Source organism: Triticum dicoccoides, chromosome 6A, assembly GCF_002162155.2.
Source record: "Triticum dicoccoides isolate Atlit2015 ecotype Zavitan chromosome 6A, WEW_v2.0, whole genome shotgun sequence".
In the NCBI taxonomy this organism is placed as follows: Eukaryota; Viridiplantae; Streptophyta; class Magnoliopsida; order Poales; family Poaceae; genus Triticum; species Triticum dicoccoides.
The window spans coordinates 629,030,538-629,046,663 of record NC_041390.1 but is presented as its reverse complement, the minus strand read 5'-3'; the positions used below and the strand labels follow the sequence as shown (position 1 = coordinate 629,046,663).

The following is a 16,126-nucleotide window of genomic DNA, read 5'->3' as shown; positions in this document are numbered from 1 at the left end:
TAGAAACAGAGTACAGCAACTAAAATCAAACTCATTCAGTAGATAAATGTACCGAATGTACACTCTTTATTGATATAACACTTTCTTGTCTTGTTTAGCATACCATACGATTTTCCATCGTTTTTTGTCCTCTTTAATTAGTTTATTATTCATGTATGCTTTCTTGGTTATTTCCATCAACAAGTTCTTTGGCTTACTGGGAAAGACGCTATTTCCATAACAAAAGTAGGAGAGTGACGGACAAGCTAGTACTGTTCGTTGCGCACCATTTCCTTGGAAAAAGAAAAGAAAAATCTTGTCTTCAGCAAGCTAGACATCAATGAACGGTTGGTGCCCCAGCCTGTTATGCTACATTCATAGGCAAAGCATTTCACAATTAATCCCTTGTAATTTTCTCGACGGTTGCAAAAAATACTCCAAATTTGAAAAATATTCATGTTTTAGTGAAATTTTCAAAATTAAAAATAATGTTAGTGTATAAAAGATACACATTTTCTAAAAATCTTATGAATTTTCAACACATGTTTCTGTTTTAAAAAAATCTTCAAAAATTTAAATGATGTTCATGTTTTTATAAAAAATTGGTGTTTTCAGAAAATGTTCGTGAATTTTAAAAGATGTTCCCTTTCATTCTTTGTTCGTGTTTTTTTGAAAGTGTACATAATTTTCAAAAAATTGTTCAGGATTTAAAAAATTGTTCATATTTCCTAGAATATTCATAAACTTCATACCTTAAAATCCCCTTGATTGAAAGGATTGAAAAGAGGAGTAGATTGAATAACTCATGGGCCTTCTCTCTGGCGTACGATGACGTAACAAAACTCTTAAATGCCCTCGATCAATGAATGAAAAAATAACGGATTGATTCCTTCACATGCGGCGAAACCGAGAAACTAAGAATTGTTTTTTGTGTGCACACATGGTTCTGCTTGCACAAATAATTTTCACTGACTTTAAATGCATACTATTTTATCTTCCGTTGCAACGCACGGGCTTATGTGCTAGTCACTGTTAAAACTTGATGTTACCAATCATCTTCAGAGCTATTTCCCAGATGCTTCAGTGCCAGATGAAAATTCTTGTGTCCTGGCCGACAATTTGGACACTCTCTCTCTCCTTGAAGATGATGTTGTAGGTGTTGGAAATAACTAACAACCATTAGGAGCTGTACTCCAAACTCACAAGGACCACCCTGAACACAGTGAGTGGTGAATAATGCAGTGACAGCTCTCTCCTGAGGACACCAAAGTTTTACCACTGTTATGCAGTTTGGAACTATACATGTACTCTCTCCCTCCCAAATTAAGTGTCTCAACTTTGTACTAACTTTAGTACAAAATTATACTAAGGTTGAGACATTTATTTTGGGGCGGAGGGAGTATATGCTTTACATCTCCAATAGGAAAGTTGCTTCTTTTTTTTTTTGCGGGAAAACAAGATAGTTTCCGCTAGCTGCTTATACTGAATCTCTGTCTCTCAAAAACGCATAATTAATCATCTGAGTAAACAGTTAATGCATCACGAGCTCTCTATCCCAGGAGACTAGACATTTTTACCATCAGCACCCAGCAAGTGCATGGTAGCCAGCCACAATGTCGCAGCGACAAGGAGGTATCAAGATTTACAGCAAACACAGCGAAGGCAACGAAACAGAGTTCCCGACAACGCACGCGAGAACAAAAGAAAGGCAAGGCGGTGGCAGCCATGACCCTAGAAAGAGGAACACTTCGAGATCCAACTTATTGGATCCTGTATATATATACCTGCGTTTTATAGACACATGCAAGTGGATCACATATAGGACAATATATATAGTCCCGGCTGAAAATTTCACTGATGGAACGAATATTTGCTGCAAATAAATATAATCCTCTGGCAACAAGGGCACGATCAAATCGTGTGGCCGTGTTCGCTCCTCCCTCCTCTCTGCCTCACCGTCGCCTGAGGCCCTGTCGGCGAAGGCATGTTTACTTACGCAGCAGTTTTCTTGTTGGGAAACTCTTTGAGATGCTACTCCTTGTTGATTGATTCAAAAGGCTATTCTTTAATTTCTGTTTCCTTGCCTCATGCACGTCGTCAGACTGTCCGTCATTTAATCTCTGTACCTCAAAGGTTCAACCGTGCCTTGCAACTAGTGCTATTTTCAAGTGGGCTACTGCCATTGCGAAGAAGCTAATTAACTCGTGTAGCCGCGTATGACATTTGGATTGTTATTTTCCTCCTCCTTTTTTCAGTGATACATCTTATCTTGGTGATGTTGGATACGGAGAGGCTCTCTGTTTCCTGGATGAAGATGACGCTGATGGATTTGGACCCATCCTGATCCAAGTTTCACAGATGCTTCAGTAGCAAACTTGTACTCCTCGTCTAGTTCTGAAAATAATTTTCAGCTACATTATACATTGTCCGCAGTGGATGCCCATTTTCAGAGTTTCAGTTGACATGCCCTTTCTGCTTGTTGCCACGCATGTGATTATTCAGTTCTACAATCTTCAGTTGTCTGTCATTCGAGAAAGCAAATACTCATTAAATTGTAAGGTTTCATTGTTAACAGGGAGGGACTTGCAAGTGGATGCATACATATGTACGTATGTATCAACAGCTGACAGCTCTTGGCACCCAAAGGATCCGATCCATACTCATATAGCAAAGATAAGCAACTCTGACAGGAAGATGTTTCCGTCCCGTGCAAATATCAGCTGCATCCAACGAACGGTAAACAAAACTAGTATATGTATAATTCTGAGAGTAGTAGTACGGCAATCAAACTAGTGATGATGGCAGTAGGATGCAAGGTCTGAGTTAACATGGTTGCAAAGCTCATCATTAGGCAGCCTGTCTCAATCCCATTACACATGGCCGGTAAAGAGACCAACTACTCACAGCTAGCACTTGAAGCATTACACGGCTGCAATTTGTTTACAAAAGGAGAAAGAAACCAACCACTGAGCATGCTGGCTACTCGTTAGTTTCTGCTTCGGTAGCAGTCTGTAATGGATGTGTTTAAAGTTTCTGTTTGTTTCTACTAGGACAAGAACTGCCATCACAAGAAAGCTAATCAACATGCACGCTGTGTAGAGTGTAGACAGTGATGCCCGCTTCAGAGTTTCAGAGAAGAAGCAGAGTAACTGAAAACAGAGGAAACCGAGATGATCAATTTGCTATATTTTTGTAGTTTTTTTGCGTTGGTTGTTGTTTCTCCTAGAGAGCCTTGTTCTTGGCTTCTTGTTGACGTTTTGGTCCTTTGGCTAGAGATGTACCGTTGGGTTGATGATGCATGGTGGCTTCATTGAGATACTAACTGATGATGCAAAGCAATTTGGTTGAAGCTGCAATCTCAAAAGTTTGCTGTTGTTTTCGAGATCGATGGGTCTGTTCATCATTCTGCAGCGGGTGCTTATTGCTGCTAAGATGCAAGCACTGCTGCTTCTTTAAAAGAAATTGGCTACTGCCATTGCGAGAAAGCAAATGAACATGCAAACTGTGTAGGCCTCTCTCGCTCTCTGTTTTCTTCTGAGTTCCAGAGAAAAAAAAACAGAGTAACTCAAAAACACGACAGCATAACCGGGGCTTCTGTACTGCATGGCGGTGTTGGACATGCATAACTAGGGCTTGGGTTATTTGCATCAGTACATGCATGGCTCGTGGTGGTGGGTCACCAAGCCAAAAACCAGGAACATCACCAACAGGGGGAGTTGCTGCTGGCCCCTCCTCATCCGCTTCTCAAGTTATTTTTTCAGAGTTTTCGGCTGCAAACTTCTCTCAACAAGTAAACCGTCTCTCTCTGTTGCAAAATGCAGTAACCCATGGGGGTTTACCTTTAACCATAATCAGCATATCAACATGTGCATCATGAAAAAAAAATGTGGTAACTACCAGCATAGGTGTCTGCAAAACGTTTCCAGCGAAAGTTCAACTTTGGAGAGCTTGAGTGTCTCGCATACATCAATGGAGCCGAGTATTTTCTATCAGGTTATAGCTTAAACAGCTCTTTCTTGTTGGGAAACTCTTTGAGACATCACTCGTTTTCTGGGATGAGTGTGCCAAAGTTCTTATTTGTAAAGTGCTTGCTCAATTCTGTGTCCACCTTGATATTTGCTTCTTACTGCTACTTCGAAAAATATGTTTTTGAGGTGCATGCATGCAAATACGTCATCCTGCATTATGCAGCTGGTATTTGAATTGGCAAAGCTTCTTTGCATTATGTACACTTGTGTGTTGTACGGATGAGTTAGCTTAGCTGGGCTTGCTACTTACAGGTTCTTGGACTAAAAATGTATTAGGCATGTCCTACAGTACACATGTAGTAAAAAAAATGTGGAATAATATAAAATCTGTTTTCCAAAACATCCATGCTGTGATTAAACATATGTCGAAGATTCTTAATTTCAGTGGCGCAAACCGCAAATATGTGGTAGTGGAGATTTATGTTTACAAAGTATCATTGCCCACTATTCCAGTAATATGTGAGTGAAAGCATCGCAAATACTATGTAAATTAGCACTGATCAGGGCATCAGTAACAAAAAAGATTACTGACTAACTAGCCACATCTACCTTTGAGCAAAACTTTAAAGGAATAACTCGGGCCAAGAAAACTAATACTGACGCCTAGCAGCGGCACGCCCTGCGAATGCAGAGTTCCAGATGAGAGTTGAAATGGAGACAACCTTGCCTTACTTAATAACTAATGTAATGGCTGGTAAACCTAACGAATCTTTGCTTTTTTTAGGGGAAAACGAATCTTTGCTGAAATTAGGGCGCATGCATGCATATACCTCGTGTCGGCAAAATGGCTTTTGGTCTCTCTACAAGGGCAACTTCACAATTTGATGCCTTCTCCCCGTTCTTTGTTGTTAATTAACTGGCAATCTCTGATTGTACTAAAGAAACCAAGACAACTGATGAGGAAAGCAAGCAGGGCATTAGTAACCAAGACGACTGATTGTACTAAAGAAACCAAGACAACTGATTGTCTGACTGGGTACATCGATCTTGATTGACTATAGGTTCTCGTCTGTCCTGATGATCTTGTTTATGTTGGGTTGTCTCTTGGTCATTCTTCCCTCCTTCCGTCTCTTCATCGAAACATTATCCCACTTCCTCATCTGCGCCCATTCGATGCCGGCATCCTACTCGTCCTCACCGTGCCTTGTCTGGCATATATAACCAGGCAGGCAATCATGTTTGAGCAAGTGTGTCTGCACATTGCCAGTAAAAGCGTCGATCAAATCTTCGTTCTTGCACTTCTTGCAAAGACATAATATCTTCGTTTTACCCTTTCGATCCATATCTTTCAGCGCCACCTTAAAGAACAATTTATAGTTCGATCCATATGCATGAATTGTTCGATCTATCAAGTTGCCTATAGGAGTATATAACTAATGAAGTCACGAAACAGTTAAGCATGACCTTTTGCTAAAAAAACTTGACATATATTGAGTGTCGGAAATTTGACGAAACCAAAATTTGGGCATGACCTAGATCATAGACGAGGATGAATGAGCAAGTCGTCGATACATCTATCGTGGCAGATGCCGGGCTTAGGTATGTAGGGATTTGCGGAGCGATTGGAGAGTGATATAGAGAGATGACTTAGAGTGGTAGCTATACATAGGTCAGGGAGAAGCCTCTATATAATCTGATCAGAATTGACAATGTTATTAATAGCATGTCTTATTGGTGGCATGTCACTATCATGTGGCACTAAAAAAGTGGACCCCACAGAATATACCGGTGACGTGCCAAAAAGTATCACGCCTTCAGTAGGCACAATAGTGGTGGGGTGGGTTGTTTTACAATACCACCATTAAGTTGCTCCTGCCATCAAAGTGGTTGGATGATTAAGAGGATAGTGGTATCCCTAACCCATCAAAGTTCAAGTTCTACGCTAGAGACATTGGTGTTTGATTTTTTTCTGGATTTATTTCAGGCCTTCCGGTGATCAATGAAGGAGACGTCCCGTTGACTACGAAGACGTGTGGCGACTTCACCAATTTTAAGATGTTGTGCCAGCTCGGTCTCTCGGAGATATTCATAGGAGTAGGGTGTGCGTTCATAAGGTGAGTGCATATGCATACGTATGAGCATTTGCGTCTGTACTTTGTTTAAAAAATAGTTGTGCCTAGCTAGACCTATGAGGGCCATGTACTCATGGCGTGCTATTTTTTAGTTACACCACTAGTAAAGGCATGGTGATAGCTATAAAATATGCCCATGCCATAGCTATTTTTTAGTCATACCACTAGAAAAGGCATAGTGATAGCCATAAAATATGCCCATGCCATAGCTATTTCAGAAAATAGTGACGATGTAGATTGAAAGTGACGCGCTACTAATTAAAATTGTGTGCAAGCATTTCTGTAATAACAGTCCGTGCAACTTGGTACACCGTTCATACAACTCCAACATATATAGATCATCGTGGAATAGCGTAAGGTTAGCATAATCGGGACTATATCTATCAGCGTCGGGCCAACAGCCCAACAAGTAAGTGGGTTGATCACTTGTTTTATTATAGTGACTTGACGCAAAATCAGTTGTTTACGGCCGGTGGACGCAGACGCAGAGACGCTCCCTTTCCCCTCCCACTCCGCCCCCACTCCATCCCCTCCCCCTGTGTGCGCTCACGCTCTCTCGTCTCCTCCCGTGCGCTGCGCGTCGCCGCCGTCTGCCTCTCGATCTCGGCCGCCGTCTGCCTCCAGCGCCTCCTCCTGTATTTGTCTCGGACGCCTTCTTCCACGACCCCAGCTCACTCAAGAAAAGGTGCGGATTGCTTATTCTAGCTACTTGTGCTGTGGCCTGGTGTTTGCTCACTTGCTTGTGCTGCATCGTTTAGCTCACACTGCTTTCGCCTCCACAGTCACACACAAAAAATATATTAATTGAGCGAGAGTTCCGAGCTAGCGGAAACCATGGAGGCGGTTCTGGTGAGTGCGGCAACGGGAGCGCTCAGATCCGTCCTGGAGAAGCTGGCCACTTTGCTGGCAGACAAATACAAGTGTTACAAGGGTGTGCATGGGGAGATCCAGTTCCTCACTGACGAGCTCGCTGCCATGCATGCCTTTCTCCTCAAGATGTCAGAGGAGGAGGAACCCGATGAACAAGATAAGGAGTGGGTGAATGCAGTGCGGGAGCTCTCCTATGACATGGAGGATTCTATTGATGATTTCATGCAAGGTGTTGGCGACAACGATAATAAGCCAGATGGTTTTTTGGAGAAGATTAAGCACTCACTCCGCAAGTTGGGGAAGATGAAGAGTCGTCAGCAGATCGGCAATGAGATCCAAGATCTCAAGAAGCAGATCATTGAGGTGGGCAAGAGGAATCAAAGGTACAAGACTAGGCATGCTGTCTTGGGTACCATCAACTTCTCCAACACCAAAAATGTGGTGGTTGACCCAAGAGCTCTTGCTATCTTTGAGCATGGCTCAAAACTCGTTGGAATTGATGAGCCCAAGGCCGAGATAATTAAATTGTTGGCTGAAGGTGAATCAAAGCAAGAGCAAACAAAGTCTCTCTCCATCATAGGACCAGCAGGAATGGGAAAGACAACGCTTGCAAACCAAGTTTATCGAGACCTCAAAGCAAAATTCGAATGTCGAGCCTTCTTATCCATTTCACGAAATCCAGACATCATCAATATCCTAAGAACTATTCTTAGTGAAGTTACTAGCAAAGGTTACCCTGACACTGAAGCAGGAAGTATACAACAACTCATCAACAAGATCACCGACTTCCTAGCAGACAAAAGGTACAGATTCTATTCTGTGTCTATTGTCGTCTTTGAATATGTAACTAGAAAGCTATTTACATATTTACAATGAAAATCATACTTGTAATTTGTTTCAAAAGCTGGCCCATGCCATATTTAATTCCTATTTTCTCATCTATTGTTACAGAACGTAACGGTCAACTGTTTGTAGTGAAAACCGTGTTAGCGTGTGGTACAGATTATATGAATGCATGTTTAAGGCATAGCTACTCCCTAATCCATTGAGTATATAATTGATATGACCATGTCGCTAACACTCCCTCAGCATTTTGTATACGTGGATAAGTTCATATTTTTCCCACACAATGGACTTGCTAAGTTTTCTTCCTAATTATTTTGGGCCACCATGATACCCTAAGCCATTATTTTGGAGTACTTCCACGTGGATGGTGGTCTACTAGTGTAGCATCTATGACACCTTTGTTTTCACACAAGGCAGACATATATGTCACCTTCTTCCTCCTCCACCTTCTTCTATATTTCTCTTTAACTTTTTTGCTTGCTTTACACTATTTTGGTGTTTAATTGACTCGCTTTTGCCTATTTTCATGTCTAATTTTATATGGACAAATAGGCAGCACACGACACAGTTCAGCAACCAAAAATTGAGCCTTAGACCAGACCATGCGCATCCATATGGTGTATTCTCCTTCTCCATCTTGTTTGTTATGCGGCTCACCCGACGCCACTATGCTGATTTGTAGAGAGCAGCTGCCAAGAGATCGATCCAAAGGTCTCCGCAAATGTCGTCGGCCCACTTCTGTTAGCTAATTATTTCCTAGACCATTGATTAACAACCTACTTGTGGTCATCACAAAAAAACTGTAATTGACATTTATTGAAAACTTCAGATATGTATCTCTCTTATTATGTCATCATTGCTGAAAATGATTGTTAATGATACCTGCATCAGTAGTATCAATCTGTGTGTTACCTAACATGTCATTATTAGGTCTCATGTGTTGTGTGGGCAATCAAATTATTGTGAGCTGCTCATCATACGAACATTTACCATAAATATACACATACCTCATATGTCATTCCATCATCAATATGTGGTACATCGCTCATGTCTATCAACACTCACATGCAAAGTTAGTTATCCCACTTAAGATTCTTACTCATGCTATAAGTGTCATTTAAGAGCTACTCCCTCTGTTTCAAAATATAAGGCAAGTTTGACTTTTCAATATCGCCAATGAACGAATTTGACTACAAATTTCACTTATAAAATGATTAAAATTTAGTATTAAAACATGGCATAAAAGCATTTTCTGTCACAAATATATCAATACAGTTCTTCCATGCTAAATCCATAAGCTTTCATAACTGCCAGTGGTCAAAATTTTGAAACTGTGACTACGAACAAACTAACGGGCCTTATTTTATGAAACTCAGGGGTTTATTAGACATTGGATGTAGTGAGTAGTAGAGAGAGGAGTGTACCAAAATTGAACAAAAACAGAAAGATACAGCAAGACGCACTCCACAACACTAAGTGTTTGTAATTGATGTGCCCCAGACTTTATGGACAGGTAGTAAAAAAACTCATGATCATATACATTAGGCTGTTGAAGCGAAATCTGGCAAACGGGCCCACATGTCATTGACTACATGGGTGGATCGACTCATTCTTGACTTAAGTTTCATTGTTGGGCTTGGTTCGAGATGAGCTAGCTCACTTATTCCTTTTTAGAAGGTTGAAATTTCTTATTCAAATTTGGATACAAAATCCACACTTTAAAAATTTGAGTAAATATTCCAATAGTTCAATCTAGTTCCCCTGAATATTCTAGGAAAACTGGATATCATATTGTCTAGACATTCAAAAGTTCAGACTGCCTTGGCAACTTTCGGTCAACTTCAGGCCAAACTTGGCGTTGAGCTACTAGAGATCAACACCATATATAGCCTTCTGTGTGACCATGGAATCTTCATTTTCCTTACAAGAACACCAAGTGTTTTCTTACTCCAAGCTATGTGGTTAAAGTTTTGGAGAAGGTCCATGTTGGCTGCACTTTAGAAAAAGGGTCAAATTTGTCAATTCTCACTCCACCATACTGAATAGAGTCATTTTAATTGGCCAGCTCCTGAGACATATGAGTCTTCCAAAACTGCTAGATTGAACAACAAGTGAGGGGTGCGTCGATAAGACCATCTGCAGTATATATATGCATTACACTAATTTTGTTGTTGTTGTTGATGATATATTTTTGTATCTTCCAAAACTGCTAGATTGAACAACATATGAGTCTTCCAAAACTGCTAGATTGAACAAGTAATTATTTTTGTATCTTGTTGTACATTATATATATGCATTACACTAATATCACCCACAAACTGATGTGTAGGTATTTTGTTGTTGTTGATGATATATGGGATGTGGTCACATGGGATATTATTAAGCTTGCATTCCCCATGACTAGTCTTGGCAGTATCATTATCACCACTACTCGTAAAAACGATGTTGCAGAATCATGTCGTTCATCATTTAGTGGTGCCATTTATGGTATAAGACCACTTAATATGGTGCTTTCAAGACAACTATTTCACAGAAGGCTATTCAAATCCAACGAAGACTGTCCTTCACATCTTGAGAGGCTTGCTTATCAAATGTTGAGAAAGTGTGATGGCTTACCTTTGGCAATCATTGCTATATCTGGTTTGTTGGCTAATAGAGAAAGAACAGAGGATACATGGAATGCAGTGGAAAAATCAATTGGCCGTGCGCTCGAAAGGAATCCTACCATTGAAGGAATGATAAAGATATTATCACTTAGTTACTTTGATCTTCCTCCTCATCTCAAAACGTGTCTCTTGTATTTGAGTATATTTCCAGAAGATGCTATTATTCAGACAAAAAACCTGATATGGAGATGGATTGCAGAAGGGTTTGTTCACAAGGATGGCAAACATACGGCATTTGAGTTAGGAGAGAGGTATTTCAATGAGCTCATCAATAGAAATTTGATCCAGGTTGCACACACAAACAGATTTGGCAAGGTGAAGAGTTGTCGAGTTCATGACACAATTCTTGATTTCATCATATCCAAGTCCATCGAAGAGAACTTTGTTAGTTTAGTTGGTGTTCCTAGTCTAACTGTCGGGACACAAAGGAAAGTCCGCCGACTCTCTCTCCAAGTTGATGATCAAGGAAAGTCTGTAATACCAACATGTCTAGTGTTGTCTCATGTTCGGTCACTCAATGTGTTTGTTCAATCATTTGAAATCCCTTCTCTTGATGAGTTCAGGCGTTTACGTGTTTTGGACTTTGGAGGTTGCATGAAATTGGAAAACCATCATCTTTCAAATATAGGGAGGTTGTTTCAGCTAAGGTGCCTGATACTGAGAAACAGAGAGATAACAGAGCTTCCAGAAGTAATTGGTCATTTATGTTGCTTAGAAGTATTGGACATAAGACGCACCAATGTCAAGGAATTACCAGCAACTGTTGTCAATCTTGGAAAATTGGTGTGTCTCCTCATGCCGGATTGTGTCAAAATTCCCGATGGAATTGCAAAGATGCAAGCACTAGAGGTGTTCAATTGGGTTACAGTCTTCAAGCAGACATCCAACTTGCTGCATGAACTTGGGCAGCTAAAGAATCTGAGGGAGCCGGTCATCAGTCTTTGTATTTATTCTTCCCATGATGATGATACTATAAGAACTTTGGAGGTTATAAAAGTTATAGCCTCTGCAGTTCAAACCCTATCCAGACAGAACCTCCGTTCTCTAACTATTAATGATGGGAGGAACTTCATGCAGGAATTTTTGTGCTCTTCTACTCCGCTTAGCCTCCAATCACTTAAGATCAATGTTTCAGTTGGTTCACGGGTCCCGAATTGGGTGGGCTCCCTCGTCAACCTTCAGCGGTTATGTCTTCAATTGAATGAAGTCGGGCATGATGATATCTGCATCCTTGGAGCCTTACCCGCTCTGGTTGATCTTATTCTGAAAAGAGGACCAGATGGACTCCATAGAATTAGTTACTATGGGCTCAGGTTCAACTACAGTAAGCTCAGAATCAGTGGTGACGTCGGGTTCCGATGCTTGAGGCAGTTTTATTTTGATGCATACTATTACCCGTTGCATCTCATGTTTGAAGTAGGATCCATGCCCAGGCTAGACAAACTTACCATGGCCTTCCGCTTAGATAGAGATATCGAGGATGGTGTTTTTAATTTTGGAATCGAAAATCTTCCCAATCTCTTAATTCTCACATGTATAATAGCATCAGGCCACATGTATAAGGCTGCAAAGGCTGCTGCAGAGAGAACAGCGAAGACACATCCCAACAAACCAACTCTATTCTGTTATTCTTCTTAAACTTGAGGTATTAGTTCTCTCTCCCGGACAAGATCACACATTGATTCCCAAGCTAGATTTTATTTTATCTTGCCTAATTCCGTTGCATCATGAAGGTTCACCACTTCATTTCTTCAGCGGTTGACTCACCAAATGTGTCCAAGAAGCTCTTGTCGGCAGCCATTTTCACTACCTGTTAATTCGTTGTACGAGGGATGCATACCCTACGTGCCTGCAGGTACTTACTTATACTACTCTGAACTGTTTATCTTGATCTTTCTTCGTCCATGGATAGCGTTTTTTTCAATCAGAGAATTCGCGCAAAGTGCATATACAATAAATGAATCCTGGCTAAAGCCATAGTGCCATTGCAATCAAAGTATTATTTGCTTGACTGGTCTTGCTTTGCTGATAATGCGAGAGAGATATCACTGGGGCTGGCAAACTAACTGCACTTGTGTGTACATTGTTCCCAGGCTGATGTTGGACGCTCTCTCTCGATGCTTTTGTTGGTGGTGCCTCCATGATTCCCATCAACAATTCCAATAACTGCCATCACCAAGATGGAATCAAGTTGCTGCTGCTCCTTTCACCTCGTCCACTTCACAAGTTTCTAAGATTTCTTAGCTAGATAATTGTCTTTCTTTCTCATGTGCCAACTTATGGTATTTTTAACAGTTTACTACATCCTTGCTACATAATCACTGTTAAATATATTGATGTTAACAAGAAGACGCGTACATACGTGGCCATGTGTTGCTTCACCAATCATCATCTAACTGTCATGTCTCGCCTCATCTATGAGATCGGTTCATCGTTCTCTTTGAAGATTGTGTGTCCAAGTTCTTGTTGGACATGCTGTTCTGACTTGTTTTTTACGAGGGACGAATCGATGTACCTGCATGAATGTCCTTGTAACCCGCTACTTCAAATTTATCTTAATCTTGAATGTTGCTTGTTACCATTTCTTTCTCTCCATTCAGGCATCCTTGTCTTATTTTTCTGAACAATTTCTCTGGCAAGACTGACATCAAGTGTCGTTGTTAAAGTTAAACTGAGTGAAGGATATAAACTGAACTTGTATTGATTTGAGGTTCAGAGAGTACAATATATGTAGGCTGGTTGCAGGGCAGCAACTGAATACAGAGCACGGTCTTACTTGTTTGTGGGGATGAGTCCGTCCTGCTTGCAGGCTCTTCAATAATATCTTAATCTTGGTTTTCATTATTATTACTACTACTCCCTGCACCCTCGTACAATACCACTTCAGAAAATATGTTACTGAAGTCCTTAAAGGTAATCCTACCTACATCTATTTAGACTCGCTAATGCCAATGCCTCTTTGCTTTTCCCGGCCTAGGTTTGATGCTAGTGTGAGAGTGATGAAAAGGTCGATTATTACGACCGAACAGGGTTTTGCTGGTTTGCCATTTTAGAATGTTTATGGGTTAGTTTTTCCTGTCTTAGGAAGCTTCTAGATGATTCTCCCCGGTTTTTACTGGTTTCCTTTTTGGTTTTTATTTCTAGTTTTTCTTATTATTATATTTTGTTTTCCTTTCTTATTTCCTCTTTTTATTTTATTTTTTCCACATTTAAGAAAAATGTTCATGTTTCTTGAAAAATGTTCATGTTTTTTAGAAACACAGAGATTTTTATATTTTTTTTTTAAAAATCCTTTTTTTCAGAAACAAGATTTTCTAAAAATATTGAAATTTTCTAAAATAAATTAATGGTTTTAAAAAGGAAATCTTAAATTTCAAATGAATTCACATTTATAAAGATGTTTGGTTTCTTAAATTAACTAATTTTTTCGTGTTTTTTAGAAAACCAAATGGAAAAAACTGACTGATAACCAGTAGAAAAAAACTACAAGTAAACCAGGAAGAAAAGTTCTTCATTCGCTATGTTCGAGTCGGTGCAGCCCCCGGTTGCCAAATGAGCTGGCGAGTCGCGAATTGATATAGTAAGCGTCAAATAGTGCGACAGCTACACTCGGAAGGTGCATCAAGAGTCCAATGCGCGTTAATTATACAATAAATTCTCTAAGAATTAGTTAGATAAGATGAGAACTTAAAATCCGAAAATCTATCCCAGATACTCTAATTAGAAAATACTAAGATATATATTTGGATAATATACCCAAGAATATCACATATGTTACTGATAGAGACCATGCATGGGCGTCCACTTTGTGTAAAGAAACATGTAGTTTAAAATAATCGCTAGTTGGTGAAATGAAATGTTGCTCATATACCACTTTTGCATGGAGGGTGTACATAAGTCAAAACTAATGCACGGAGGGTGTACTGAACGTCTTACCATATTATAAGATAAAACTGTACCATGCTTTCGATGCAAAAAAGAGACACACTCCCTCCGTTCCGAATTACTTGTCTTGGATTTGTCTAGATACGGATGTATCTAGACTAGCACTAAAATGAGTCTAGATACATCCGTATCTAGACAAATCCAAGACAAGTAATTCGGAACGGAGGGAGTATATGCTAAATATGTATAAAATCTATATGAAGCTAGATGATTCCCAGGGTGTTTTTGTGGAAACAACAAGAGACATTGGTGGAGCGGTGTTTCATCCTACACACTGATGGCGACGGATCTTGATGACGTGGCGCAATGCAGATTCGGAGTTTGCTGTGGGAGGATGGACTCGCGCAGGAGGACGATGCTATCGGGCGTCGTGGTGGCGTCGTTGGCAGAGAGACCTGGCACGGTGCATGCAACAGTACAGCTCTGAAGATGGATTGGTGGCAGGTGGCTGCGGCGGCCTCATACCCGGCGTCCTGGTTGAGGAGTGCGCCGGGCTGGTAGGTGCCCCATACCCGGCAGGCGTCCTGGTTGGGACCTCAGGTTTTAGATGTTTAGGTTTGGCTGCGATGTCTGTTTGGTATTAGGCCCAGATTATCTGCTCCCCTTCATCAATTGGATAGGTGTAGCGACACTTGTTGCTTAGACGATAGCTTTAGTCTTGCTGTTGTATGGCTTTGTAAGGTCTTGTGACAATAATTAATAAAGTGGCCGTATGCATCGCTCAGATGCAGAGGCCGTGGGTCATCCTCCTTTTCTAAAAAAAATGTAGTTATGAAATAAATTATTGTTTTTATGTTAGGAACTTAATGGTTTGTGGACTTTTTGAAATAAATTAAATTAAATATTCTAATAAAAAAACATCTCAAGTCAGATTGTCAGATTAATATTCAGCTATCCTTTTTATCTCATTTCCATAAATGTATCCCCCAAAAATGTTATAGCATTATAGAGTTATTCAAGAAAAAATGCTTTAGTATTTACAAATAGACGGCACCGACTAATACTTGCATGCACGTATTGCCTTCTTCAATTCATTTTTTAATCTTTAATCCATCCTGAAAATCAATGTCAACTGCCAGTTCCAGTCATTTTTTCATATCACATGAATAAGATGGCATGCTAATGACATGAGTTTGTCAAAGATTCACATGTTTATGATTTAAAAAAATCCATAAATTCAAAATATGTTCATGACTTTCAAAACAATGTTCGCGAGTTTGCGAAAAATGTTCATGTATTTCAAAAATTGTTCATGGATTGGAAAATATGTTAATAAATTCAGAAAACATTTAATTTTTCTAAAAATGTGCACAAATTCAAAAGTTGTTTGTGAATTCAATAAAATGTCCATGTTCAAAAATATTTCACAAACTTGGATTTTTTTTGTGGATTCAAAAGTGGATCATGAATTGCAAAAATTGTCCACAGGTTTGAAAAGGTTCACAAAATTCAAAAAATGTGTATGAAATTAAAAAGAAAAAAGAAAAAGAAAGAAGGAAAATAAAAGAAGAAAATAAAAAGATGAAAAAGAAAAAAAACCCGGGTTAGGGAAGGTTCTAGAAGCTTTCGCAGAACCGTGGGAAAAAAGCCAGTATGGGCCGGAACATAATTAGGACGTGGCACATCGGGAGGGTATTGGGTTGCTATCCCGCGACCCACGCGCCAAATAGGAATCGCCGGGGTGGGGCTACGGTGGCATGACCCCTAGTAGATTAGGAGC

The 16,126-nt window shown here is 40.0% G+C and overlaps 1 protein-coding gene across 2 annotated transcripts; it reads left to right on the top strand.

Annotated features, from left to right (window-relative positions):
• The first annotated feature begins 6,609 nt into the window (after positions 1–6,609).
• LOC119318692 (disease resistance protein RGA5-like) lies at positions 6,610–12,852 on the top strand. Of its 2 annotated transcripts, XM_037593277.1 has the most exons (5): positions 6,610–6,764; positions 6,862–7,752; positions 10,125–12,106; positions 12,195–12,316; positions 12,555–12,852. In XM_037593277.1, the coding sequence occupies exons 2-3, from the start codon at positions 6,914–6,916 to the stop codon at positions 12,097–12,099; spliced, it is 2,814 nt and encodes a 937-aa protein (XP_037449174.1). In that variant the 5' UTR covers positions 6,610–6,764; positions 6,862–6,913; the 3' UTR covers positions 12,100–12,106; positions 12,195–12,316; positions 12,555–12,852. The 2 variants fall into 2 exon arrangements, with proteins under 2 accessions (XP_037449174.1, XP_037449175.1); XM_037593278.1 differs by lacking the exon at positions 6,610–6,764 and having other exon boundaries at positions 6,815–7,752.
• Positions 12,853–16,126: the final 3,274 nt, after the last annotated feature.